This window comes from Aquarana catesbeiana, linkage group LG01, assembly GCF_042186555.1.
Source record: "Aquarana catesbeiana isolate 2022-GZ linkage group LG01, ASM4218655v1, whole genome shotgun sequence".
Lineage (NCBI taxonomy): Eukaryota > Metazoa > Chordata > Amphibia > Anura > Ranidae > Aquarana > Aquarana catesbeiana.
The window spans coordinates 613,545,071-613,570,902 of record NC_133324.1 but is presented as its reverse complement, the minus strand read 5'-3'; the positions used below and the strand labels follow the sequence as shown (position 1 = coordinate 613,570,902).

The following is a 25,832-nucleotide window of genomic DNA, read 5'->3' as shown; positions in this document are numbered from 1 at the left end:
TTACAGAGGAGGTATAGGGCTAGAATTATTGCTCTTGCTCTACCGATCGCGGCGATACCTCACATGTGTGGTTTGAACACCGTTTTCATATGTGGGCGCTAATCACATATGCGTTTGCTTTTTTTTTTTTCTTATTTATTCTACCTTTTTTATTTTTACACTGTTCTTTTGAAAAAAAATAAATGTTGTCACTTTTATTCCTATTACAAGGAATGTAAACATCCCTTGTAATAGGGAAAAAAAAGAAAAAAAGCATGACAGGACCTCTTAAATATGAGATCTGGGCTCAAAAACTGACTACAGAGTGTTTTCCTAGTGTGGTCAGTTTTTCAGTAGGAAAGCAGGGACACCAGGGATTTCACACAAAGGAAGCAATACAAAGAAAAAGGATACCTTTTCATACAAGTATATGGTACAGCAGGCACATATCTGTACCATGTACTTGTATGAAAAGGTATCCTGCTTTCTTTGTATTGCTTCCTTTGTGTGAAATCCCTGGTGTTCCTGCTTCCCTATTGAAAAACTGACCACACTAAAAAGGAAAACACTCTGTAGTCAGTTCTCTAGCTGTGCTGGGAACTCCGTCTGCTCCCCCCTGCACAGCCATTCACTGGGAAGTTCAGTGTGCTGCTGTTTCTTCACCCCGGCTCTTGCAAAGAACAGAGGGAATGTGATCACTTATTAAAAAAAAAAAATTGTGCTTAAATAAATGTTTTACCTTTCATTTCTATTAAACGGAATGGGTTGCAATCACTTTAACTTTGATAGCTTTTAAATTTTTTAACATAAGTATGTGATAATTGTGTTTTTAGTTTTCTAAATGTTTCTGTGGAATGACTTTATTGTGGGAAAAGTAAAACCTGCAGTAATACCTATCAACTACATATTTACATTGTTGCATAACTCATGATTGTGTTTTGTTACTCATTTCGTGTTTTGCTTCTGCTCAGGAAATGTCTTGCCTGTAAAGTAGATTTCTTTGATTATTCTGTCCTGAATACTGTCTTAGGGTACCGATACCTGTTGGAATTGTTACTTAATCTGCTATTTGACACATCTAAGCAGTAGTTGGATGCTGGGGCACAAACAGGGTTGTGTTTATACTGCTGTTCCAGTGCCACCCTTCTTTCGTGACGTCTGAAGTCACGTCACATAATTACAGAGGTTCTGCCGTTCCCAGGCTTATACTGTGTAATAATAGGACATACTATTAGTACCAGTGGCTGGAAAGGTTATAAATGAATACTATAGGGTTGAACCCATCACAAGCATTTGCCCAGCTGTGAATAGTAGGCCAGAATATCTTCCCTATCCAGAAATGTCTCGCTACTATTTAAAAAAAAAAAAAAAAAAACACACATTGGAAGCATATTATGGACTAGATCTTTGATGCATGCCAGTAGCACAATCTGCAGTGGTTTGCCAACTTTAGTTGGAGCAGTCTTGGCTCAAGATGTATGAACTAGCGTGAAAACCCCTCTGGGCCAAATTTCAGCCCATGTTTAGTTGTGCTGTGATTTTGCATTAGAGAACCAAATATCATATTGACCTTCTATGTTGCATACATACAAAGAATCTTTTGACAGCGTGGCTTCAGATAGATCATGTTCGTTGATGTAACGATTGAACTATTTTGTGTTTATAAGAATCTTGTCAGTGTCACAGTTTTGACTTATAAATATTGTTTCTCATTCTGTGCATCTGAGAGCTTTACTATAGATCACTTCAAACCCACTGATTACAAAAATATACAGAATAGTTTTTGGCAATTCAGAACGCTGCTTCTCTGCTATTGTTCACTGTACAGCTATAAAATATAAATATATACATTTCAAAAAGCAAAGACATACATTTTTTTTTTTTTACAATTGTACAGTATACAATTTTGTTAACCTTTGATGTTTTCAGAGCTAAGAAATTTCAGGGAAGAATGCTCAAAGCCTGTAACTGCTTATGTAAACAGTCAGCATCTAGAAGGGCTCTTTCACACAGGCGTTGAATTTTAAAGCAGCCTTTAATGCATATTATCGCATCTATAGCATTAATGAGCGTTCCAGATGCACTGCACAGGCATTCAAGTCAGGCAACACTCCTCCAACACCCTGTGAGATTTAAGAAAAAAAATTGCGAGATTATAATGGGAAATTATCACTTTTGATGTTTTGCCTATGGCAGGACACTCCAAACTTTCTAAACAAAGGGCCAGTTTACGGTCTTTCAGACTTTAGAGGGGGGCAGACTGTGGCCATCAGGAGTACAAATTGGGGAGTGGGAGAGAAACAATCCCCCATCATTGTCAGATGGAGGAATTGTGCCCCATTATTGGTGTTATTGGGCCCCATTGTTGATGTCATTGTGAGGAATTTTGTCCCATCATTGGTATCATTGGGCCCCATTGTTAGTATCATTGGGAGGAATTGTGCCCCATCGTTGGTGTCTTTGGGCCCCTGGTTTGTGTTCTTGGGAGGAACTGTGCCAAATCGTTGGTGTCTATAGGAGGAATTATGTCCTTTATTGGTGCCAGTGAATAAAATGGCACCCAGGTGTTTGAGGGTTATAAACTTTGTATTCCTTTTGACTGTTTCCTTATATTTCAAAATTCATGCTGGACATGTATCCCATCTGAACGAAGTGCGTAAAATGGCACATGAGTTTCTTAGGTTCTATTTACACGTTATCCATTATTATGCACAAAAATGTATGCATTTGGCTGCATGAAAATGCATTGCAAGTAAATATCCTTTTCTTTCCTACATAGCTAGTTAACTTCTATGTGCTGCAGTTTAGCCTGAAAGAACTACTAAATTGGCTCGTTCACACCTACGTGTATAGGTTACCATGCACTCTGCAACACACACACAATTCTGTTTTAATGTATATGTAACCCTAAGTCTTAATTTTCACTCAGTTGCAGCATTGTCAACCTGCCATATGTTCTCCTTCATTGGCCTTTAAATTGCCTATCTGATGGACTTGACAGGTAGCCCAGTGGCTAATTGAAGGAGCACACACAGTAGACTGACAACATTGGTGCTAATTGGAAGGCAATGGCACTGGCATTTTAAATTTGCAACAGAAAGGAATTTAACTAGTTGGATCTCTGGGTGAGAAACTTTGCGTTGGATAAAAATCTGTTTGCTTAAAGCTCATCCCGACCCCAAAACAAAATTGTAATGTTTGCTCCCCTTTGGTCTCTTAAATATACAATTTATTTAAATACAGTAATTTTGCTGTATCGGTTTGAGAAGTTAAAAAAACAAAACAAAAAAAAATCTTGCCACATACCTTTTTAGCCAAGAATTTGTTGTGCTTTGTCTGTGCTGACTCTTCTCAAGTACATGCTATAGAACCACTCTCCTATAGGTTATGTAGAATAGGAGGGCAGGGTTTCAAAGTCCCATCTGGTTTATGTTGTCCTGCTATAGTTCAGTGAATTGATGTTGTCATTATAGGACTGAAGTGTCCGTTTATGAAGCAGTGATCACCGGTGATCCTGAGGATCGCCGCTGATCACAGTCTATAAACAGTTTATGAAACAGAGATAATTGAGAGGGAGATGTGTTTGAACTTGTTCTCCCGCCGATGATCTCCCCACACTGAGAATTCTCATTGAATGACACAGTAACGGCCAGTTTATGAAGCTGCAATCTCAGCGCTTCACTGGCGATCTGTGTCAGAATTCACACTCCCCGATTCACCAGCTCAGAGGTAGAGAATCTTGGGGGATCTGAGGGAGAAGGAGGAAGATTTTTAACTTCCCTCTACCTTGTTCAGACCCCCCTACACTGTAACAATGTCCCCCTGTCATATTTATGTGTATGTGTGTGTGTGTATATATATATATATATATATATAGGTTGTCCCGATACTAGTATCGGCACCGATACCGAGCATTTGCCCAAGTACTTGTACTCGGGCAAATGCTCCCGATACTTCCCCCGATACCTGGAAGACAGCTGTGATCGGCGCGTGGGGGAGTTACAAGATTCTCCCCCAGCGGCTTTCAGCAGCTTTAGTGACATACAGCGGTGATCGGTCACAGCTGACTGTCACTGCATCCTCCTCTGTGCCTCTCCGCTGTCCCCTGCATTCCTCTCTCCTTATCTGTCCCCCTCCGTTCTCCCCCTCCGTTCCTCTCTCCTTATCTGTCCCCTCCGTTCTCCCCCTCCGTTCCTCTCTCCTTATCTGTCCCCTCCATTCTCCCCCTCCATTCCTCTCTCCTTATCTGTCCCCTCCGTTCCTCTCTCCTTATCTGTCCCCCTCCGTTCTCCCCCTCCGTTCCTCTCTCCTTATCTGTCCCCCTCCGTTCTCCCCCTCCGTTCCTCTCTCCTTATCTGTCCCCTCCGTTCTCCCCCTCCGTTCCTCTCTCCTTATCTGTCCCCTCCGTTCTCCCCCTCCGTTCCTCTCTCCTTATCTGTCCCCTCCGTTCTCCCCCTCCGTTCCTCTCTCCTTATCTGTCCCCCTCCGTTCTCCCCCTCCGTTCCTCTCTCCTTATCTGTCCCCCTCCGTTCTCCCCCTCCGTTCCTCTCTCCTTATCTGTCCCCTCCGTTCTCCCCCTCCGTTCCTCTCTCCTTATCTGTCCCCCTCCGTTCTCCCCCTCCGTTCCTCTCTCCTTATCTGTCCCCTCCATTCTCCACCTCCGTTCCTCTCTCCTTATCTGTCCCCTCCGTTCTCCCCCTCAGTTCCTCCGTCCCCCTCCTCCTTCCTTTGTGTATGGATAGAGTCAGCTGACTCTGTCCATTCACATAACTGAAACATTGTAATCTCCTGTGATTACGATGTGTCATTTATGAATGGAGAGAAGCCGCTGTCTTCTCTCCATTCATTCTCAGTGCAGCTGACACTGCAGAGAAAGGGACTGGGGAATCTCTATCCTCCGTCTCTTTCTCTGTCTCAAGGGGGAGATATCAGAGGTCTGTTAAGACCCCTGATATCTCACCAAAGCCCCCCAAAAGGGCTGATTAAAAAAAAAAATAATAAAAAAAACAATAAAGAATAAAAAAATATTATTGTAAAAAATAAAAATTGTAAAAAAAAACAAAAAAACACACACACATATACAACGTTCACCCCCCCCCCCAAAAAAATAGCAAAAAACAAACTGTCACGTGACATTAAAAAAAAAGTATCGGTACTTGTACTCGGTCCTAAAAAAGTGGTATCGGGACAACCCTAATATAGATAGATAGATAGATAGATAGATAGATAGATAGATAGATAGATAGATAGATAGATAGATAGATAGATAGATAGATAGATAGATAGATAGATAGATAGATAGATAGATAGATAGAGATATAGATAGATATAGATATAGATATAGATATATAGATATAGATATAGATATATAGATATAGATATAGATATATAGATATAGATATAGATATATAGATATAGATAGATATATAGATATATATATAGATATAGATAGATATATAGATATATATATAGATATAGATAGATATATAGATATATATATAGATATAGATAGATATAGATAGATATATAGATAGATATGAGTATATGTGTGTGTATGTAGGGGGACTCCTTATTTTTTTTAACATTAACCACACCGTCTGTCAGTGTATTGAGCAGTGATACGGAGAACGAAGCAGTGAATATATTTCACTGCTTCATAAAAGGACACCTGAAAGTGTGTTAAGCTGGCCATCGATGGCTCAGATCTCAGCAGGGATCGACCGAGATTCGAACCATCTATGTGTAGGCTGATTGTAACCAAGTCGATTCATTGATTAACTTGGGTACAACCAGCATGTCAGACTTTTAGCATGCGATTAATGCCAGCGGCTATAGCCGTTAGAATTAATCACCGGGTCCCCCCCACGAGGAAAGGCAGGCTGTTTTTCCAGCACAGGCAGAAAACTGACCACGCTGGGATTGATGTGTTTTCACACCTAGGGTAGTTAGTTTGAAACAGGAAAGCACAGGGACTGGCAGGCACACCAAGGAACACACAAAGGAAACAATACAAGGACAACAGGAGACTTTTTAAAACAAGTATGTGGTACAACAGGCACAGATCAGGAATATGAAATGTCGGGGTAACCTATTCTTTAAATGATTTTTGTTAACTACAGTGGGGACGGAAAGTATTCAGACCCCCTTAAATTTTTCACTCTTTGTTATATTGCAGCCATTTGCTAAATTCATTTAAGTTCATTTTTTTTCCTCATGCACACAGCACCCCGTATTGACAGAAAAACACAGAATTGTTGACCTTTTTGCACATTTATTAAAAAAGAAAAACTGAAATATCACATGGTCCTAAGTAGTCAGACCCTTTGCTCAGTATTTAGTAGAAGCACCCTTTTGATCTAATACAGCCATGAGTCTTTTTGGGAAAGATGCAACAAGTTTTTCACACCTGGATTTGGGGATCCTCTGCCATTCCTCCTTGCAGATCCTCTCCAGTTCTGTCAGGTTGGATGGTAAACGTTGGTGGACAGCCATTTTTAGGTCTCTCCAGATATGCTCAATTGGGTTTAAGTCAGGGCTCTGGCTGGGCCATTCAAGAACAGTCACGGAGTTATTGTGAAGCCACTCCTTAGTTATTTTAGCTGTGTGCTTAGGGTCATTGTCTTGTTGCCTGTTGTAAACCTTCAGCCCAGTCTGAGGTCCTGAGCACTCTGGAGAAGGTTTTCGTCCAGGATATCCCTGTACTTGGCCGCATTCATCTTTCCCTCGATTGCAACCAGCCGTCCTGTCCCTGCAGCTGAAAAACACCCCCACAGCATGATGCTGCCACCACCATGCTTCACTGTTGGGACTGTATTGGACAGGTGATGAGCAGTGCCTGGTTTTCTCCACACATACCGCTTAGAATTAATGCCATAAAGTTCTATCTTGGTCTCATCAGACCAAAGAATCTCATTTCTCACCATCTTGGAGTCCTTCAGGTGTTTTTTTTTTTTTTTTTCTTTTTTAGCAAACTCCATGTGGGTTTTCATGTGTCTTGCACTGAGGAGTGGCTTCTGTAGGGCCACTCTGCCATAAATCCCCGACTGGTGGAGGGCTGCCGTGATGGTTGACTTTCTACAACTTTCTCCCGACTGCAACTCTGGAGCTCAGTCACAGTGATCTTTGGGTTTTTCTTTACCTCTCTCACCAAGGCTCTTCTCCCCTGATAGCTCAGTTTGGCCGGACGGCCAGCTCTAGGAAGCGTTCTGGTCGTCCCAAACGTCTTCCATTTAAGGATTATGGAGGCCACTGTGCTCTTAGGAACCTTAAGTGCGGCAGAAATTTTTCGTAACCTTGGCCAGATCTGTGCCTTGCCACAATTCTGTCTCTGAGCTCTTCAGGCAGTTCCTTTGACCTCATGATTCTCATTTGCTCTGACATGCACTGTGAGCTGTAAGGTCTTATATAGACAGGTGTGTGGCTTTCCTAATCAAGTCCAATCAGTATAATCAAACACAGCTGGACTCAAATGAAGGTGTAGAACCATCTCAAGAATGATCAGCAGAAATGGACAGCATATTAAATATATAAGTGTCACAGCAAAGGGTCTGAATACTTAGGACCATGTGATATTTCAGTTTTTCTTTTTTAATAAATCTGCAAAAATGTCAACAATTCTGTGTTTTCCTGTCAATATGGGGTGCTGTGTGTACATTGAGGAAAAAAATGAACTTAAATGATTTTAGCAAGTGGCTGTAATATAACAAAGAGTGAAAATTTTAAGGGGTCTGAATACTTTCCGTCCCCACTGTATATATGTAATGCTCTGAAAGGCGCACTACCCATGTGTCTTTAGAGAATATAAAATCAATCTAGATCTATTGCTGTAAAGATGAGATGTATAGGCATTACATTTGACTTGAGTTTAAAGAGCAGTGTTATGTTTTTTTATTAATGAAAATTGTAATTTAGCAATGCAGTAAAATAGTAAAATGTTTTCACATTTATTATAGTTATTATAGTTATTCTCCCACTCCCACAGCCATGTTGGCTCTTGCACAGCACACAGAAAGTAAAGTCAGGCTGTCACTCAAAGTCCACACATCAGATGACACAGACCTTCATGTAACAATCATGCATCACTGCTGTCTGCTTACACATAAGTGGCCAGAAGAAGTGATTAGAGATGGAGATGAGGGCTTAGCTGTTGACTTTTGATAAAATGTCGAAATTTGCATATCAGTAATGGCTCTAAGTAATTTTTCATCTATTGAGGAAAGGGGTAGTGGCTGAAGGGCTTTATTTTGCTAAGGGAAATGGTGGTTTAAGTCTGATTGGCTACCAGGGTTGTGAAGATCATTAATCTGGCTTGGATAAGCAAGGCTCTGGACTTTATTTATGGCTGACCTTGGAACATTGCTTTGCACAGCAGGTGCCTTACAACATTAAGAAGATTTTTCCTTTGGTATCTACATATTTATGCATGACTCATAGTGTATGTAAATACACCAGCATAACCAGTTTACTAAATAAACAATAAATACATTTTCAGAGAATTTATGTGCATATTTGTTTCCTCATGTTTGTTTAAAACTATAGTTGTACTTTAACACTGGCTATTTGCTTAATGCTAATTTCTTGGTTGTTTTTCAGACCTTCACCAATGAAGCCCATTGTGTTGAAGAGATTTTGAAGGTATGTGCAAAACTTTCATTAAAAAAAAACAACTCTAGTATTCTATAGCTGATAATCTAATTTATGAACACATAATAGTGTTTTAATTTAACTGGGAAGTGCAAGCACTACCAACAAAAAATGTTTTATAAAAAATGTGTACATTTTTTTTTTTTTTTAAACATACAGAATATCGGCAGACAATATCGGCCTGAGAGGTGGCCGAAATATCAGTATCGTATTGACACTGAAAAAACGGTCGATACCTACTTTAAATGAGGCCAACCACTGATAAAATCAGTATAAACATGGTAATAAATCAGTAAGATTATTGCATAATAGAAAATAAAAATAACAATGTTATAAATAAGGTGGAATCAGGATAAAACATTGCATTGAGCTAAACCATGGTTGACATAAAATAGGTAGGTTTACATATGTTACAAGATTTCATGATAACACCAAACAGTAGGAAATGCATATATACAGCGAATAGTCAGAAAAATCCAAACCTTGCACAGCATCCTATAACTCTACGCGTTTCGTGGATTGATCTTCACTTCCTCGGGTGTAGATGCAGAAGAATGAAGTCTAAGGGTAAAAGAAAGGACCAAGATAAAATAATAAATATCATGGGTGTGACCCACATACAAATTGATATAGAAATAGAAACCATGATACTTACATATCAGCTCAATTGACGGGGAGGGGATAGAGGAAAGGTATGGTAGCTCTGCGGGCGGGGGTCACCAGGGAAACGTCCAGCCCGGGGGCTGATTTCACCTTATTTGTAACATTTGTTATTTTTATTTGCTATTATGCAATACATTTACTGATTTATTACCATGTTTATACTTATTTTCTCACTGATTGGCCTTATTTAAAGTCCCCTTGACCAATGTTCCTTCTGTTCAGCAGAGCAAGGTATGACATGGCAAGGGTTAGGTCCAGCACACAACAGTGATCAGGGCAGAGCAGGGTATGGCAGAGCAAGAGACTTGCCAGCCAACAGTAGCCTCAGCCCAGGGTCTGAGAGGGTGGCAGGGAAGGAGGCTCAGAGGACACAGGGCAGGGTTCCTTCCCAATCCAATTGCGGTTCCTCTGGGGTTTTTGTGTCTTGGATGCAGCTTCATAGGCAGCAATTGCTGGGAGAGTGGAGAGACAGTATGTAACTCTGGAGCTGGGGCACGATCTTGTGTCCAAGCAACCTGAGCTTGGAGTCGGGTTGCACTGGCAGCTACCTCACACAGGAGTGTTGTGCCCACTGAGATAGCAAGGGAGGAGCGCAGATGCCAGGCAAGTAGCCTGCATGGGGTAAATCCCCATGCAGGCACAGCAGGGTGGCAGACTCCTCAGTACTCAGCTGGGAAACAGGACGGGGGTCCACATCAGGGAGCAGCTCTCACCTCAGCACTTAGATGATGTGTCCTGCATGTGGGTTCCAGGGCACAGGATGGCGGCAAGCTGGGTAAAACAAATATGGTGGGGTCTGTGCTCGGGTACAGAGGAATAATTGTGAGACAATCAGGGTGGCCGTGACAGAACAAAAAAAATTACACATTCTTTCCAAAAATGGCCTTAATATTGAAAGTTTTTGAGACCCCAACATGCATGTTGCGGTGGGATTTCTGAGTTTTCCACGAATGGTGGAAGATTTATTCAATACCAAGCTTCCTAAAGTTTTAATAGGACTTCCCCTATACAGCATGACTTTAGCCCCATCTTCATCATGGCAGAATCCCATCATGAGGCATGGGACATCTAGTTATAAAGTATATGCAAAGGGTAGGGGTCTTTACTTAAAAAAGTCATGGATAGGCCGATCATTGATACATCTAGAAAATTAAATTCAAAGATTTGTAGCAAGTTCTGTAATTCCTATATGGAGCTCTAAAGAAGTCATGATGTATTACGCAGTCAGTAACAATTTGAACTCTAGTCAAAGCCAATCTTCAAGTTTATGACTACCCTGGGCATTCAATGTTAGGCTAGCATTTGAGTGTTGCAGTACATTTCTAGTGTCTTTATAGTACCTGAACTGGTTATATCATTTATAAAAAGTGGCAATGGTGAACATTTCTTTCAAAAGGACAAATCTTGTTTTCCAAAAATGTAACATATAATTTCTATACACTATAAATAATGTTAACAAAATAACACAATTTTAGTCCTGCCATGGGCTTCTGTAGCTGCCAAATTTCACATTTCTCTCTATTCCAATTTCAGCATTCATTTTTATAGAACCCCTCTCCTCACTCCTGCAGTTTTCTACTGACTCAGTCAATGTCAGAAATTGTTTCGTTTATGGTAAAATTACTGGCAGCAGTTACCATGAGGTGGCAGCTGTTTTACAGCTTACTGCACTTGTTATCTTGTGTGTTATCTGTGGCAGATTTAAAGATCGAACTTGATCTCCAGGTTAATTGTTTATTACAAGTTAGGGTTGAAGAATCTCTGCAAGCACAGCAAAACTGCTTTAGTATATAGGGAGCAGAAAGCGGTAAGTATCTGCAATCTTTTGTCAAAACCCTTGCAGTGTATTAAGTTGACCTGGAAGATATTTTTTCAACAGTATGGGAGTTTGATCATCTTTACCAAGATTTTACACTTTAACGTTCTGTTCTGTTTCCCAGGAAATGACACATTCATGGCCTCCGCCATTAACAGCTATTCATACACCAAGCACCACTGAACCTTCAAAATTTGCATTTCCCAACAAGGTTTGTTTTCTATTATTAGAAAATTATTCTTTTATTAATCTGTTACCTATCTATCCCATTATGTGTACAAGCTTGCACCACTCTTCAAAACATAAAAAATAGAGCAGATACTGCACGTAATTATCAAAAGGGTCACATGGCAAGCAGCACAAATTATCAAAAGGGTTTTTTGTTCTTGTCTGTGTCCCTATTAGGAAAATATTCCCTTCCTTCTTATAAAATCTGATGGGGACTTTAATCTTCCAACATTCTATCCTAAAGAAAAAGTTTTGTCTGGAGTTGGACTTGAAAGCAATATTCCAGCTGGACTACTTAAGGGCACTTTCATGCTGATCTGTTGCAAAAACGCGATTTTACAGCCTTTGCGGTGTGGTTTGTAAAGTACATGTGACTCAAAAACCGCACCAAAAACACATCGTGGGTGCGTTTTTGCCACGGTTTGACCTTGTTTTTTTTTTTTTTATTAGGTGCATTTTTGGTACTTTTTTTTTTTTTTTAGCTCCCCAAACATGCTCCTAAGATACTGTAAGCAGGGTTTTTTTTACCGCAACAGAAGCGCACCACCCCAGTGTGAACACATTCATTAATTTTAAAGGGAAGAATTTTTCTTGAGCTTTTCAGGCCCCCCCTTTTTTGTTTTTAAACACAAAAACACTTGAAAAACTCCTCAGTGTGCAAAGGCCCTAAAGGATCAGTATTATCAAAGTATTGTCCTTGAAAACTAATATAGTTGTTTTTGAACTTTAAACTTTTTTTTCCTCCCTTTTCTTATATTCACCTCAGGAAAGTCAGCAAGTTTCATCTGTCAAAGTAAACCAGAGTAAGTGATAAACCTCCCATAAATATATGTGACACAAAGATGGTCATTTACTTGAATGCTAAAACTGATGCTATGTAACATACGTCTTGGAGAATAACGCAAAATTCAATATATTTAATGGACATTTAGAATTTTTGAGTAATCTTTTGGTCGGTCTTTCTTTCTTCTTAGCTTACTTCTGTTTAGTGAGTTCCCATGCTGTTTGTCTTATTCTCACATTCCTTATTGGTGTAGGTTTCAGCCTTGCAGTGTATCTCTTGTCTGTTATATTTCTTGGCTTTCTCACCTTATTTTGACCAATATCTTTTACCCGCCATGCTTGTGACTCAACCTTATTATGGCTTCACTGTATCTTGTATGCGCAGTCCCAATAGGACCCATTTAAGTCTTGTTTTAAGTATATTTTTTATTTTGTCTTATTTGCAGAACAACATGACACGTCCTCAAAAGTCTTGCCAAGCCCACAAGAGGGGTCATCGTAAGTAGATATGCATGATGATTTTTGGCTGCTTGTTCACAAAACCAATACAGGAAGTCCTCGAGTTACGAACACAATAGGGACTGTAGGTTTGTTCGTAAGTCGAAGTTGTTCGTAAGTCGCAACACTGCATTTCTAAGTGTAACTTCCGGTCGGAACGTCTGCATGGATGTGGGATGTTCCGGGCGCTTGTTATGTTATCTGGGGCTCTTCTGGTCATGCAGTACATATAGTACTGCAGTATGGGATGTGTCCGGAGGTATCCAGGACCAGCGTGGAGCACAAGTGGCCGGCATTTGAGGCCGTTCATAACTCGGGCACTGCCTGTAGCCAATGCTAGGAGTTTCTTTCTAATGAAGCATAGGATGATAGCCCTGGTAGCGTTGGAAACCTTACGTTTGGTATAACATGCATTAGCACCATGCAGATATGTGAGCGTGCTTTAAGCTGATCATACACTTTGCGACCTTCAGTTGGTTCCTGAAGAATGGGACAAAATACATTATGTGTGTTGCTCTGTCAGCCCCCTTCTGCCAGCATCAGCTATTGGAATACAAAAGCTTGGTGGAGGGATTCATCCATTGTACTGTTAGCATGGGTAGAGGAATCTGTTAATTTTTTTTTTTTTTTTTTTTTTTTCGTTCAGCCTGCGGGCTGAATGAAAAGAAGTCCTAACAGTCTATGAACAGCTTTTAAGCTTCTACTAGCTTACGATCCACGGATCCCATGTATAAAATGATCTTGGTATAAATACATGCAAATTTAGGTTAGAGGCTTGGGTGTAATATTAACTGTTGTAAGATTTATGTTTATTGAATACATGTAGATCATGAGAAGATGAGTAAACGTGTAAAATTCCATGTGATCTGTACTATTATACTGCAGAAATATAGCTAAATATGATTGGAATTTTATGGCACATCAATAATGCCATGTGAGCACAACACTGATGAAGGTGACAATTAAATCAGTTGCATTAAAGTGTATTTATAGAACTGTCCTTGGAAAATGACCAGTTGTCCTGATCACAAGGAAAGTCAGCACAATAATGGAATATGGAGTCAGACTTTTGTGAATAGAACTTATCACCAAGCTCCTTTTAGGGGAAGGTTCATTTCTATATGTTTTTGAAGTGAACTAAGCAGAGCAGTATAATAATTTCTGTTTTGTAATTTGTGTTCCTATTTTTTCCATTGTGCTTTTACAGGCTCTTAGACAGGCCATACACGGAGCAGATTTTCCATGGTTGCAGGAAAAAAATTGGACAGTGTTTAATGCGGGAATCCCTCCTGCTGGGCCATTGTCTTCTCCTGGTGAAGGAGGTTGGGGGAAGCCATCCGCGCTAGGAGAAGACAGTGATTATTTCTAGTGACTATAGCAGCCGCTAGCGATAATTGCAAGAGAATCCATCAGTCTGGTTGTACCCAAGTTGATCAATTGATCAACTTGGTACATTCAGCCTGCCCATTAACTGTTCGAATCTCGGCTGGCTCCTGTTGAACCGGCCGAGATTCGAACCGTGTATTGACGGCCTTCGTTATCACTGAGTACTATGGAATGTTCATATTTTGCATGTTGTCATGTGGGAATTTTAGAAATAGGCTGCATTTCTTTTAACATTCCATAGTGTCCCACCAGTGACTAGGTTTGGCTAGTAGTGATTATGTAATAATAACCAAAGGTAACTAGACATTTGGTGCTTTGGCTTTCTCAATACTATACTACTGTGCTTTGAAGTTGCTTGTTTAAGTAGTCTTCACACTTGGCGACTAGTAGTGAGGCATGGAGAAGGGTGGACCAAAATGTTGACTTCTAGCTTGTTAAAGAGGGACTGAACTCTAGAAGTTAATGCCCAAAATATGACAAATGGAAGGCAAGTCACCAGGATTTGCCTGTAGTCTTCCTGCAGCTGAATTTGCTTCTTTGCGTCAGTCTCCAGTAAGAGCAACCATGAGCAGCACACTAGTAACACTGCCAAATCTTAGTACAAAGACTAGCACTCAGAGGAGCAATGACCTAGATCTTGCACTGCAGACTATAAGGCTGTATGCACAAGAGTACCTAGGCGCATTTAGAGACCAGCAGAAAGTGCACTATGTTTCAGGAGGAATTAAAAACAAAAAATGTATTTTTTCAGGTTACTGCTTAGGCACAGTTGAAGAAAATTTATTGATTATTTTATTTACTGTATTTTTTTCATTGAAGTCTACAAGGCAAGGGGAATGCAGAGGCCCCCTTCCTCTGCATTTCTCTTGTTGTTGGTTGTCTGTTGAAAGTGCTCAGAGACTAGACAAGGTGCCAAGGTGCCATATCCGGTCATATCCTTCCTAGCTGTTGTCAGATCTGCTGCAGCAGCTGAAGGGGGCAGGTTGGACTTAACTAGACATAACTAGACTTAGAAAACATAAAGCAACATGGGATAAAGTATTACATGCACTTTGTATCATAAGAGACAGTACAGTTACAAAAAAAATGATATATCTTTAACCTTTTCCTATAAAATTTGTTCAGATCCACATTAAGTCAGTGTTTGCATAAGTCAGATTGTGTAGCTCTCATTCGTTACTTGAAGATGCCTGTTTTAAAGTCTGAATGTCAGATTTTTTTTGAGGTTAATATCCCTATGGGTTAGCTTTAACTTCAGTTTATGACCCTCGTGGCATTTATTATTTAGCCCTGTCTTACAAGTGTGTCACAAAGGTGGAGCACAACAACCCATAGATGTTTTTTTTTAATCTAATATATTCTTTCGTTAACACCTTTTTGCAGTTAAAGGAGAAGTACAGCCATAGCTTGTTTGGTTGTACTTCTCCTGTGGAGTGTAGTTCCTTCTGTACTCCTGTGACCCGTTTTCATCAGACAGCAGGTTGACGTCACAGAGCTGGTCCAGGTTTGGGCAAGATCACGACAATGAAGTTGAGATACGCCCACATGCCTGGACTGGCACCCAGCTCAGCCTCTCCGGCCTCCTCCCACAGCCCAGTGCTCCAGTGAGCAGTCACCAGTCCACATAGGCAAGTATGATTCTGCAAAAAAAAAAAACCCACCAAACCTCATACTTCTCTTTTAATTTATCTCATTTGCAAGATATGCAAGTCAAATTGCTTTAAACCTATTATATACACACAAAATGCTCACTGTAGAACTGAATCCAAAACTTTGTGCTGATATCACCCACCTGCACATATGTGAGTTTCCTTCTTTTTTAAACACTGGCCCTCCAGAGTAATGGAGCCCCTCTAGTAATTTTGTTTTTTCCTCTATTGACTTGCAAATGTTTTTTGCCCCGGCACAAACCTCAACAGTGAGGGAGCCAGTGGTGGAGCTTCACAGCACAAGATGGAAATAGTAGGGCTGTAAGGCCTCATTTTTTACGCAGGCAGAACTCTACCACATCTCTAAAACATGATCAGCAGTGGATTGCTTTTCAGAAGGCAGTAGAGAAACAGCTGCCAGGCATTCAAAGGGCAGTACTGCCACCCCCAGAATGCCCCCTTTTTTTGACAGCTGAATAAACATATAAATATAAAAATGTAAATACCAAACCTCAATCTTGCAGCACAACCCTATTCACTTGAATAGGTTGCATTTGGTGACGGTACTTTCTGCCAAATATGACATGGGGTACAATTTTTGCTAAAGAATTAGAAGTAGTACATCAATGTGTTGCATCCAGTGAAATCAATGTGCCTGGCATGTTATTTCTACAATAAAGGGACCAGATACTACAGTGTGGAAGAAAAAATAAAATGACATTGGAGGTAAAAAGCTTTTAATCTGTTGCAAGCTTTTGCTGAAATGCAAAACCTTTTCATTTACTGTTTTGGTGCTTTCACTGCCATTAGTATAGTATAGTCTTTATCTTACCATTAAATTATTTCTATTGTGATATAAAGTTAGTGCTGAGTGATCCTCTTCTTTTGGTCTTAGCATGTTGGAAGCTGATCTCCAGCTCAGCGATAGTGAAGACAGCGATGAAGAGGAGGAGGAGGTATTTTACTACCCTTATTTATTCAGTCAATAAAAGCTGCTTACAACGTTTTAATATTTGTTTCATTTAAACACTCTTAATTTATTATACATTTGTTTTGCAGATTACTGAGAAGCCACTTTCTTCATCTGCCCCATCAAGGTATTGCTTTTTATTTAGTTATTCATATATATTGCCACGCTCTGGTTCTGTAATCCAGACATGCCTTGTTTTGATGGCTGCTCACAGCTGTCTTTACCTTTCTTTGCTGTCCCTTGCTTGTTTTAGAATTTTATTTTGTAGCCTTAATTGCTAACCTATTCTATAAGGGTTAAGGGCTAGAATTAAAATTGTTGGGGGCCCTGATATCAAACAACAAAGGCAACTTCCCCAAAATGTATACAATCAGGGCTAGAATTACTTCTGTGTAGTTGAGCAGACTCTCCTCCAGCTCATACCATATACGATTTGTATTAATGTCTTTAGGTGTTACTGATGCCACAACAGTAAAATCAGTCTGTATATGCAGTAAAGCATGCTTGTTAAACTCACTGTGGAACCTAAGGGGTTAATCCTCTGCATTGTGTAAAAAGGATGTTTGATCCCGTCTCCTCTGATCCGCCTCTTCTTCCACCGTCCCCAAACCATCTCCTGATAGAACAGAGCCTTTGAGGACACTCTGCACATGCTCAGCTTCGTGTGTATTGCTAGAGAGTTTTTCCTTTGGGGGGGGGGGGGGGGGGGTGCATGTGATCAGCACAGGGCCAAACAGCACTGCCCAGACAGAGGGTCAGGGGTCCTGCAGCCTTATAGGACAGTCAGAGCCAAATTAAAACTCCTCCTACAAGCTTGCTTGTTAAACTCACTGTGGAACCTAAGGGGTTAATCCTCTGCATTGTGTAAAAAGGATGTTTGATCCCGTCTCCTCTGATCCGCCTCTTCTTCCACCGTCCCCAAACCATCTCCTGATAGAACAGAGCCTTTGAGGACACTCTGCACATGCTCAGCTTCGTGTGTATTGCTAGAGAGTTTTTCCTTTGGGGGGGGGGGGGGGGGTGCATGTGATCAGCACAGGGCCAAACAGCACTGCCCAGACAGAGGGTCAGGGGTCCTGCAGCCTTATAGGACAGTCAGAGCCAAATTAAAACTCCTCCTACAAGCTTTAACCAGACCCTGCTAGAAGTCACAAGACTGCTCTATACTGCTGATGAGAAAAGGTATTTGGCAGCTTATATTTACTAAAATATTTGCATTTCTGTGTACTGTGGGAGACCAGATATAGTGAATGCAGGGTCCTGGTTTAGTAACGCTTTAAGTGTCAAAAGTCAACCTTTTTTAAGATGTGGAAAAAATAGAAAATGGTTAACCCATTAGTGTATATATATTTTTTATTCTCTGTCCCATCAGGGAGATACCCTTTATTTCCTCTCCTAGAGATGCAGCAGAAAATGAGAGGAATTATCTTGAAATGAGAAGTAGCCTCTTAAAGAACTGTCATTGGATCGGGTGTTCTCATTGAAAGATTCTCCCATCACGTTTTCTTCTGGCAACTTCTCAAAAATGAAAGTGGTTGTAAACCTCATTCATGAAATCTGAACAAAGCACATATATCTGTAGTGTTTACTTGTCTAAAACTTGTAAAAACACATGGCTATCCTCATCGATTGAAACTCCACCCATTGTTGGACACGTTTGTTCAAAAGAATCAAAAATATGACAGCTCTGCTATGTTGTGCCAGTAGAAATGCATGTTTAAGGCTATACATTTTAAATTCGTATTTAGACTTTGCCATATATTTGCCTTTTCCCAGTGTTTCTTACACTGTTTAGAACTGTAAGTGTATGTAATGTAAGTGTCGGACAGACTACAAACAACGAAGTGTTCCATGACTACATAAACAGCTGCTGTTGTAGACTATATAAATGAAAAGATAAATGTATATAGAGATTTTAAGTCCCTAATCTCATTATCTCCAACGTGTTTTGTTTGGCAGTGTTGTGCCATCCCAGGTGGGCAGCGTGGCCTCAGCACATTCCGGCAGTGTGGAAACTGAAGCGAGTGAGACCGAGAGCTCTTCAGACACAGAGAGTGAAAGTGGCTCAAGTGATGGTGAAGAGAATAAGGTAACGTGCTTAGATACGTCACACTTGACATTCTGATATCCTGCTGTTATTGGATCTTTTCAACTAGTTCAGCCTTCTTTAGCTGAATCTACTGCAGGTCAATATTTTTCCTAGGCCGCGGACTAATAAAGAAAATCTGACATGGTGACAGGTGTGATTCACTGTGAAACAAAGATGTCTTTAGCCTGCCTCACTATAGATGAACAATAGCAGTAACCAAGATTGACAGTCCATGCAGTAATGCACACCCTGTTTTATAACAATTTTTATAACCTTTTATAACATACAAACAATAGTTATTTTTTACAGTGCAATATAAGCTTATTTGAAAAAAATCTCCTTTTGTTTTGTGAGTGCTGTCTGCATGCTGGCCAACTCGTTCCACAACTTCCTGGATTCCTGCATGCTTTGCAGCTTCTCCTCTGCTTTTTACTTTCAATTTACTACATATCCCATGGTATCTTGCTGTTTGCATGTTTTAATTTCTATACTGACTCCGCCTCCTGAAACTCCTCCTCTCAGCACCTCTGTAGCTCAGAAGGTCAGCTCTGTGAAATGTGACACAGCAGTACATTTGCACAGGGCATAGTGAATGTGTCACAGAATTCAAGAAAGCAAATGTGTGGAGATCTTCACAAAGTATGTTTACCAATTTCAAGATCATTAAGATTATTAGGCGTAGGTTAATTGAAACATAATGTGGAAATTTAATACTATTTCCATATTTATGACCAAACCTATGCTTTCAGTAGATGTAAAAAAGCCAAATGGCTAGTAACCAAAGAGTGGCCATGCCCCCTCCACACAGAAAATGCCCATAGTGGTTCCATGGCTCTTACAATCAGTGACCTGGGACTGCGGTAAAATCCCCTAACATCTTTTCCCCGATTTCCTTAGCATCTACCAACCCCAGAAACAACATTTATTACGTCATGGTTAAAAGCTGTCATTCCTCAGGTAATGTAGCCAGGGAAACAGTTGATTAACACGATCTGTGCTTGATTAGCTGCAGTGGAGGGCCCTGATCTCTCCATAAGGAGAACTTGTCACCTACCCATGCTATGACAAAGGGGGCTTGTCCCACTTGTGATCATAATAAAATTAAAGAATTTAAGTGTTAAAGTATAATAAAATAATATAATTAAAAATGAAAAACTGCAGATGTCTGAGTGAGAGCAACGATTCTAGGACCGCAATTCATGGTAACACTAAACTGATAACGTGTAAAGACTTTTAAACTGTTGTCTATGGACAGTTTTGGGTACCATAGTTTTACCTGATTTCACAGGCACTCGCAATTTTAGAGCTTGACATGTTTGATATATTTACCCAATCCAATCTTTTATATTTTGTCCATAAATTAGATATGATATTGTGTGAGTTTTGTACTAAAATTTATTTTAGTGTTATTTTTTTTTTTTTCCTGAAACTATGGATTTAATAAACATTTGCACAAATTTTGTACGCTCTAAAAATTTCAACTGCCACCAATTACAAGGCCTCTGCCTTCAGAAAATATAGAATTGTTTGGGATTTAAAATAAGTTCTAGGAGCAAATGCAGATATTAATGTGTGTGTGAAAAGGTAAAAAACCGCCCCAGTAGATATTGCATTGCACAGTAAGTGGTTAATTATTAAACAAACCCCATAAAAAAAAAAAAAAAAAAAAGTCGAAATACTTAATGCATCTGATCTGCTTTTACGTGTTCTTACTCCATTCAGTTTATAACCTGTCAACAGTCTTACTGTTTCATTTTCTGAGTGAGAATACTCCGCTATTAGTCAACATAATGAGCAAAGAAAATCCATCCATTTGAAACGAAACTGGTGGGCCCAGATCCACTTTTACTTTAGCTTCTGTGTTTGCTTCCAGACTGTGTGATTGTTTTTTTGCAGTAACCAGGCAGTGAGAAATGTCATGGTACAGGAGGAGAGTAAGCTGTGTGCTGTAATTGTGAACTAGCATAAAACGCAAAACCAACAGGCTTACAATTTTTTTTATTTTTGCAATGTACCATCAGACAGATTCCATGTGCGCAGGGCTGTGATTTCCTTTTTATAAGTTTCTCTGTGGGCTCTCTTTATATTCCTTAGTCATAAACATAGGAAATAAAGCTGATAATAATTTTTTACATCCTCTTCTATTCTGTTACAGCATGACACCCAGCCATCTGACTGGCAGTTGGGGAACTTCATGGTCAAACCTGCAGCACTTGCTGAAAGCCTCAATAGCACTGTGGATCATGAACAAGAAGGTCACTGGGAGAGTAAAGAGCATGACAGTCTTTCATCCCCTCTTCATGACTCTCCAAAGACTGTTGAGTCTCACCATGAAAAGGTTAATTGGACTTCTCAGGAAGATATCCAGAACAATCCTAGTTTTCCAGAATCCCCTATAGTCAATGAAACTATAACTCCTAGGCAGACTGTTGGCATTAAACAGCCAAAGAGACCTGTCAAGGCCTCCTTTCAGAACGAGCCAAAGGGAGGACTTACTGTTGAAAGTGAGCCACAACCATACAGGCCAAGAGACCAGCCTTCCAAGGAGAGGCCAACTGTGAAAACGAAAGTTAAAACAAAACCAAATGACTATAAGGAACCAAACACAATTGTTGCACATAGTAGTGAAAATAAGAAGCACAGAAGCTCTCACCATAGTAGCAGCACCAAAAAGTGTCCAAGCACTCAAACAGACAAAAAACAGAGTGCCTTATCACTCCCGCAGTGCCCTTCTGGTTCAAAAGGACTGAGTCAAAGCAAAGCCAATCATAGGACTAACCCTACTCATCCTGCAGTTGTTGTGCGTGAGGACTCTCATAGGGACAAAGTGTTATTGCCAATAGGAGACAACAGACTGCCGCCACCTATCAAGAACAGTCATAAACCTCTTGCTCTTATTGTCAAAATTGAGCTGTCATTGCTGTCTAGGATCCCGGGATCATCAGGGAAAGTTAATGAGTCAAAGAGTAAAAATATTAGCAATCATGATTCTCACAGTAAGAACAAGGAGAAACCTGAGAAAACACATTCACATAATCATGGCAAGGAGCATGCAAAGCGAAAGGTAATTTTGTACGCCTGTCATTTGTGTAACATTACTTTCTAAAGTACAGAATGGTTTCTCAAACTTTTTTAATGATAAAGCTACCCTGTCACTAAACAGAAGATACTCAGCAAAATCATACCTGTAAAATAAGACCGTAATTACCTTTCTGACTGTGTTAGTGAACCTCTTCCCCAATGCTGTTGACGGCTGACTACCCAAACCTGTGTAACACTGAACTTATTCTCACTGGAGAAGAGACGCTTGAGAGGGGATATGATTTCAATTTACAAATACTGTACTGGTGACCCCACAATAGGGATAAAACTTTTTCGCGGAAGGGAGTTTAACTAGACTCGTGGCCACTCATTAAAATTATAAGAAAATAGGTTTAACCTTTAACTACGTAGAGGGTTCTTTACTGTAAGAGCAGCATAGATGTGGAATTCCCTTCCACAGGCGGTGGTCTCAGCGGGGAGCATCGATAGTTTCAAGAAACTATTAGATAAGCACCTGAGCGACCACAACATACAGGGATATACAAGGTAATACTGACATATCACACGTTGGACTTGTGTCTTTTTTTTTACCTCACATACTATGTAACTGTCTTTCTGCTAGCCACTCCACCTCTAGGACTAGGGACTGGCATGGAGCGCTACAGAGACACCTCAAAATATTATTTGACTTAATTTGTTTGTTCCGGTTCAGTGACTTACTAGGTCAGGGGTCTCCAAGCTTTCTAAACAAAGGGCCAGTTTACTGTCTTTCAGACTTTCTGGAGGCCAGAATGTGACCAGCGTGAGTAGAAAATGCTTTGGCGTAAATAGGAGTGGACAATGCTTCATCATTGGTATTAGTGGGAGGAATAGTGCCCTGTCATTGGTGTCAGTGGGAGGAATGATGTCCCATTGTTGGTATCAGTGTAAGGAATAGTCCTTTGTATTAGGAGGAGGAATAGTGCGAATTGTTGATAGCAGGGGAAGAAATAGTGCCCCATCATTGGTGTCAGTGAAAGGAATAGTGCCCCGCTGTTGGTGTGCAAGGGCCGGATAAAGGCAAGCAAAGGGCCACATCTGGCCCCCGGGCCGCATTTTGGAGATCACTGTACTAGGTGATGACAGCTGGGGGTCTTTATGTTTAGAAAAACAATTGGAAGCTTACTATAGTTCCAAGGCAAATGCTAAAGAAAAGCCAAGGTTTGTTAGAGATCTGCCTTTGAAAATTACACAAACGTTTTTACTTAGTTTTGCAGTACATAAGAGGCTCAATTTACTAATTTAATTTACATAGTCAGGTTGAAAAAAAGACACAAGTCCATCTAGTTCAACCATAAAAAAATATATATAAATAAAATAAAAAATATCATACAATCCCATATACCCAATCCTATACCCACAGTTGATCCAGAGGAAGGCGACCCCAAGCCCCCCCCCCCGAAGAAAAGCAGTATACAATTTGCTACAGCAGGGGAAAATAAATCCTTCCTGATCCCAGAGAGGCAATCGTATTTTCCCTGGATCAACTTTACCTATAAATGTTAGTACCCAGTTAAATTATGTACATTTGGGAAAGAATCCAGGCCTTTCTTAAAGCAATCTACTGAGTTGACCAGACCACCTCTGGAGGGAGTCTATTCCACATTTTCAAAGCTCTTACTGTGAAGAAACCTTTCCGTATTTGGAGATGAAATCTCTTTTTATCTAGACGTGAAGAGTGCCCCCTTGTCCTCAGTGTTGACCGTAAAGTGAATAGCTCAACACCAAGTTCACTATATGGACCCCTTATATATTTATACATGGTGATCATATCCCCCCTTAATCTCCTCTTCTCAAGAGAGTATATATTCAGTTCCTCTAATCTTTCCTCATAGCTGAGCTCCTCCATGCCTCTTATCAGTTTGGTTACCCTTCTCTGCACTTTCTCCAGTTCCCCGATATCCTTTTTAAGAACTGGTGCCCAAAACTGAACTGCATATTCCAGATGAGGTCTTACTAATGATTTATACAAGCACTTTTTGGATCAGCGCAGTTACATTTTCATACACATAAATTTTCCCTATTTACAATATATGATTTTTTAACAGCAGCAGATCGCAATTTAAATTTTATTTTATTATCACTATTTTGGATTAATATTTTCACAATTTTTTCAAGAACTCGTCTATGTGGTCTTTTATTAAACTCCCCAGTATCTTACCCACTATAGAAGTTAAACTAACAGGTCTATAGTTACTTGGTAAAGACTTTGTTCCCTTTTTAAATATAGGCACCACATTGGCCCTACGCCAATCCAGTGGTACTATTCCCGTCATTAATGAGTCCCTAAAAATGAGATACAATGGCTTTTAAATTACAGAGCTTAATTTTTTTAGGATTCGTGGGTGGATGCCATCTGTTCCAGGTGCTTTATCCACCTTTTTCCTGTCTAAATATTTCTGGACCATATCCCTTTTGAGCCATTGTGAATCATTTGGGGCTGTCACTCTACTACCCCCCATTATGAACATGAGCTCCCTCATGATCCTTTATATACACAGAGCTGAAGAAAGTATTTAATAAATTTGCCTTCTCTTTGTCCCCAGTCCCCCACTCTAGATTATTTTGTAAAGGGCCTACATGCTCAGACCTGTCCTTTTTACTATTAATATATTTGAAGAATGTTTGGGGGATTGTTCTATCTTTTACAATCTGTTTGTTTTGAGTTTTTGCGACCTTGATTTCCTTTTTACATATTCTGTTATATTCTTTGAAACATTTAAACAACACTAGTGTTACTTCATTTTTATATTTCCTTTAAAGCTCTTTTCTTATTGTTAATAGTAGGGTTGTCCCGATACCACTTTTTTAGGACCGAGTACAAGTACCGATACTTTTTTTTATTGTCACGTGACAGTGTTTTTTTTTTTTTTTTTTGACAGTGTTTTCTTTTTTTGGGGGGGGGGGGGGTGGTGAACGGTGTATATGTGTGTGTTTGTTTTTTTTTTTTTTTTTTTTACAATAATATTTTTTTTATTCTTTATTGCAATATGTGTTTTTTTTTTTTTTTTTTTTGACAGTGTTTTCTTTTTTTTGGGGGGGGGGGGGGGGTGGTGAACGGTGTATATGTGTGTGTTTTTTTTTTTTTTTTTTTACAATAATATTTTTTTTATTCTTTATTGCAATATGTGTTTTTTTTTTTTTTTTTTTTTGACAGTGTTTCCTTTTTTTGGGGGGGGGGGTGGTGAACGGTGTATATGTGTGTGTTTTTTTTTTTTTTTTTTTTTTTATCGGCCCTGTTGGGGGGCTTTGGTGAGATATCAGGGGTCTTAACAGACCTCTGAAATCTCCCCCTTGAGACAGAGAAAGAGACAGAGGATAGAGATTCCCCAGTCCCTTTCTCTGCAGCCTCAGCTGCACTGAGAATGAATGGAGAGAAGACAGCGGCTCCTCTCCATTCATAAACTGACACATTGTAATCACAGGAGATTACAATGTTTCAGTTATGTGAATGGACAGAGTCAGCTGACTCTATCCATTCACAAAGGAAGGTGGAGGAGGACGGCGGAACGGAGGGGGAGAACGGAGGGGGACAGAGAAGGAGAGGGGAACGGAGGGGACAGCGGAGAGGCACAGCAGAACGGAGGGGGACAGCGGAGAGACACAGAGAAGGAGAGAGGAACGGAGGGGACAGCGGAGAGGCACAGGGAAGGAGAGAGGAACGGAGGGGACAGCGGAGAGGCACAGGGAAGGAGAGAGGAATGGAGGGGACAGCGGATAGACACAGAGAAGGAGAGAGGAACGGAGGGGACAGCGGAGAGACACAGGGAAGGAGAGAGGAACGGAGGGGGACAGAGGAACAGAGCGGGCATGGAGGAGGATGCAGTGACAGTCAGTGGTGACCGATCACCGCTGTATGTCACTAAAGCTGCTGAAAGCCGCTGGGGGAGAATCTTGTAACTCCCCCATGCGCAGATCACAGCTGTCTTCCAGGTATCGGCGGAAGCATCGGGAGCATTTGCCCGAGTACAAGTACTTGGGCAAATGCTTGCTATCGGTGCCGATACGGATACTAGTATCGGTATTGGGACAACCCTAGTTAATAGC

At 40.3% G+C, this 25,832-nt stretch overlaps 1 protein-coding gene across 3 annotated transcripts in view; it reads left to right on the top strand.

Moving 5' to 3' along the window:
- The window catches only part of AFF1 (ALF transcription elongation factor 1), a 202,672-nt gene that overhangs the window by 115,154 nt on the left and 61,686 nt on the right, over positions 1-25,832 (top strand). For all 3 annotated transcript variants that reach the window (XM_073599923.1, XM_073599915.1, XM_073599931.1), the window contains 8 exons: positions 8,572-8,613; positions 11,226-11,312; positions 12,096-12,132; positions 12,559-12,610; positions 16,541-16,601; positions 16,705-16,742; positions 18,575-18,704; positions 20,860-21,768. In XM_073599923.1, the coding sequence (XP_073456024.1) occupies positions 8,572-8,613; positions 11,226-11,312; positions 12,096-12,132; positions 12,559-12,610; positions 16,541-16,601; positions 16,705-16,742; positions 18,575-18,704; positions 20,860-21,768 (1,356 nt within the window). The remainder of the gene's footprint in view (positions 1-8,571; positions 8,614-11,225; positions 11,313-12,095; positions 12,133-12,558; positions 12,611-16,540; positions 16,602-16,704; positions 16,743-18,574; positions 18,705-20,859; positions 21,769-25,832) is intronic.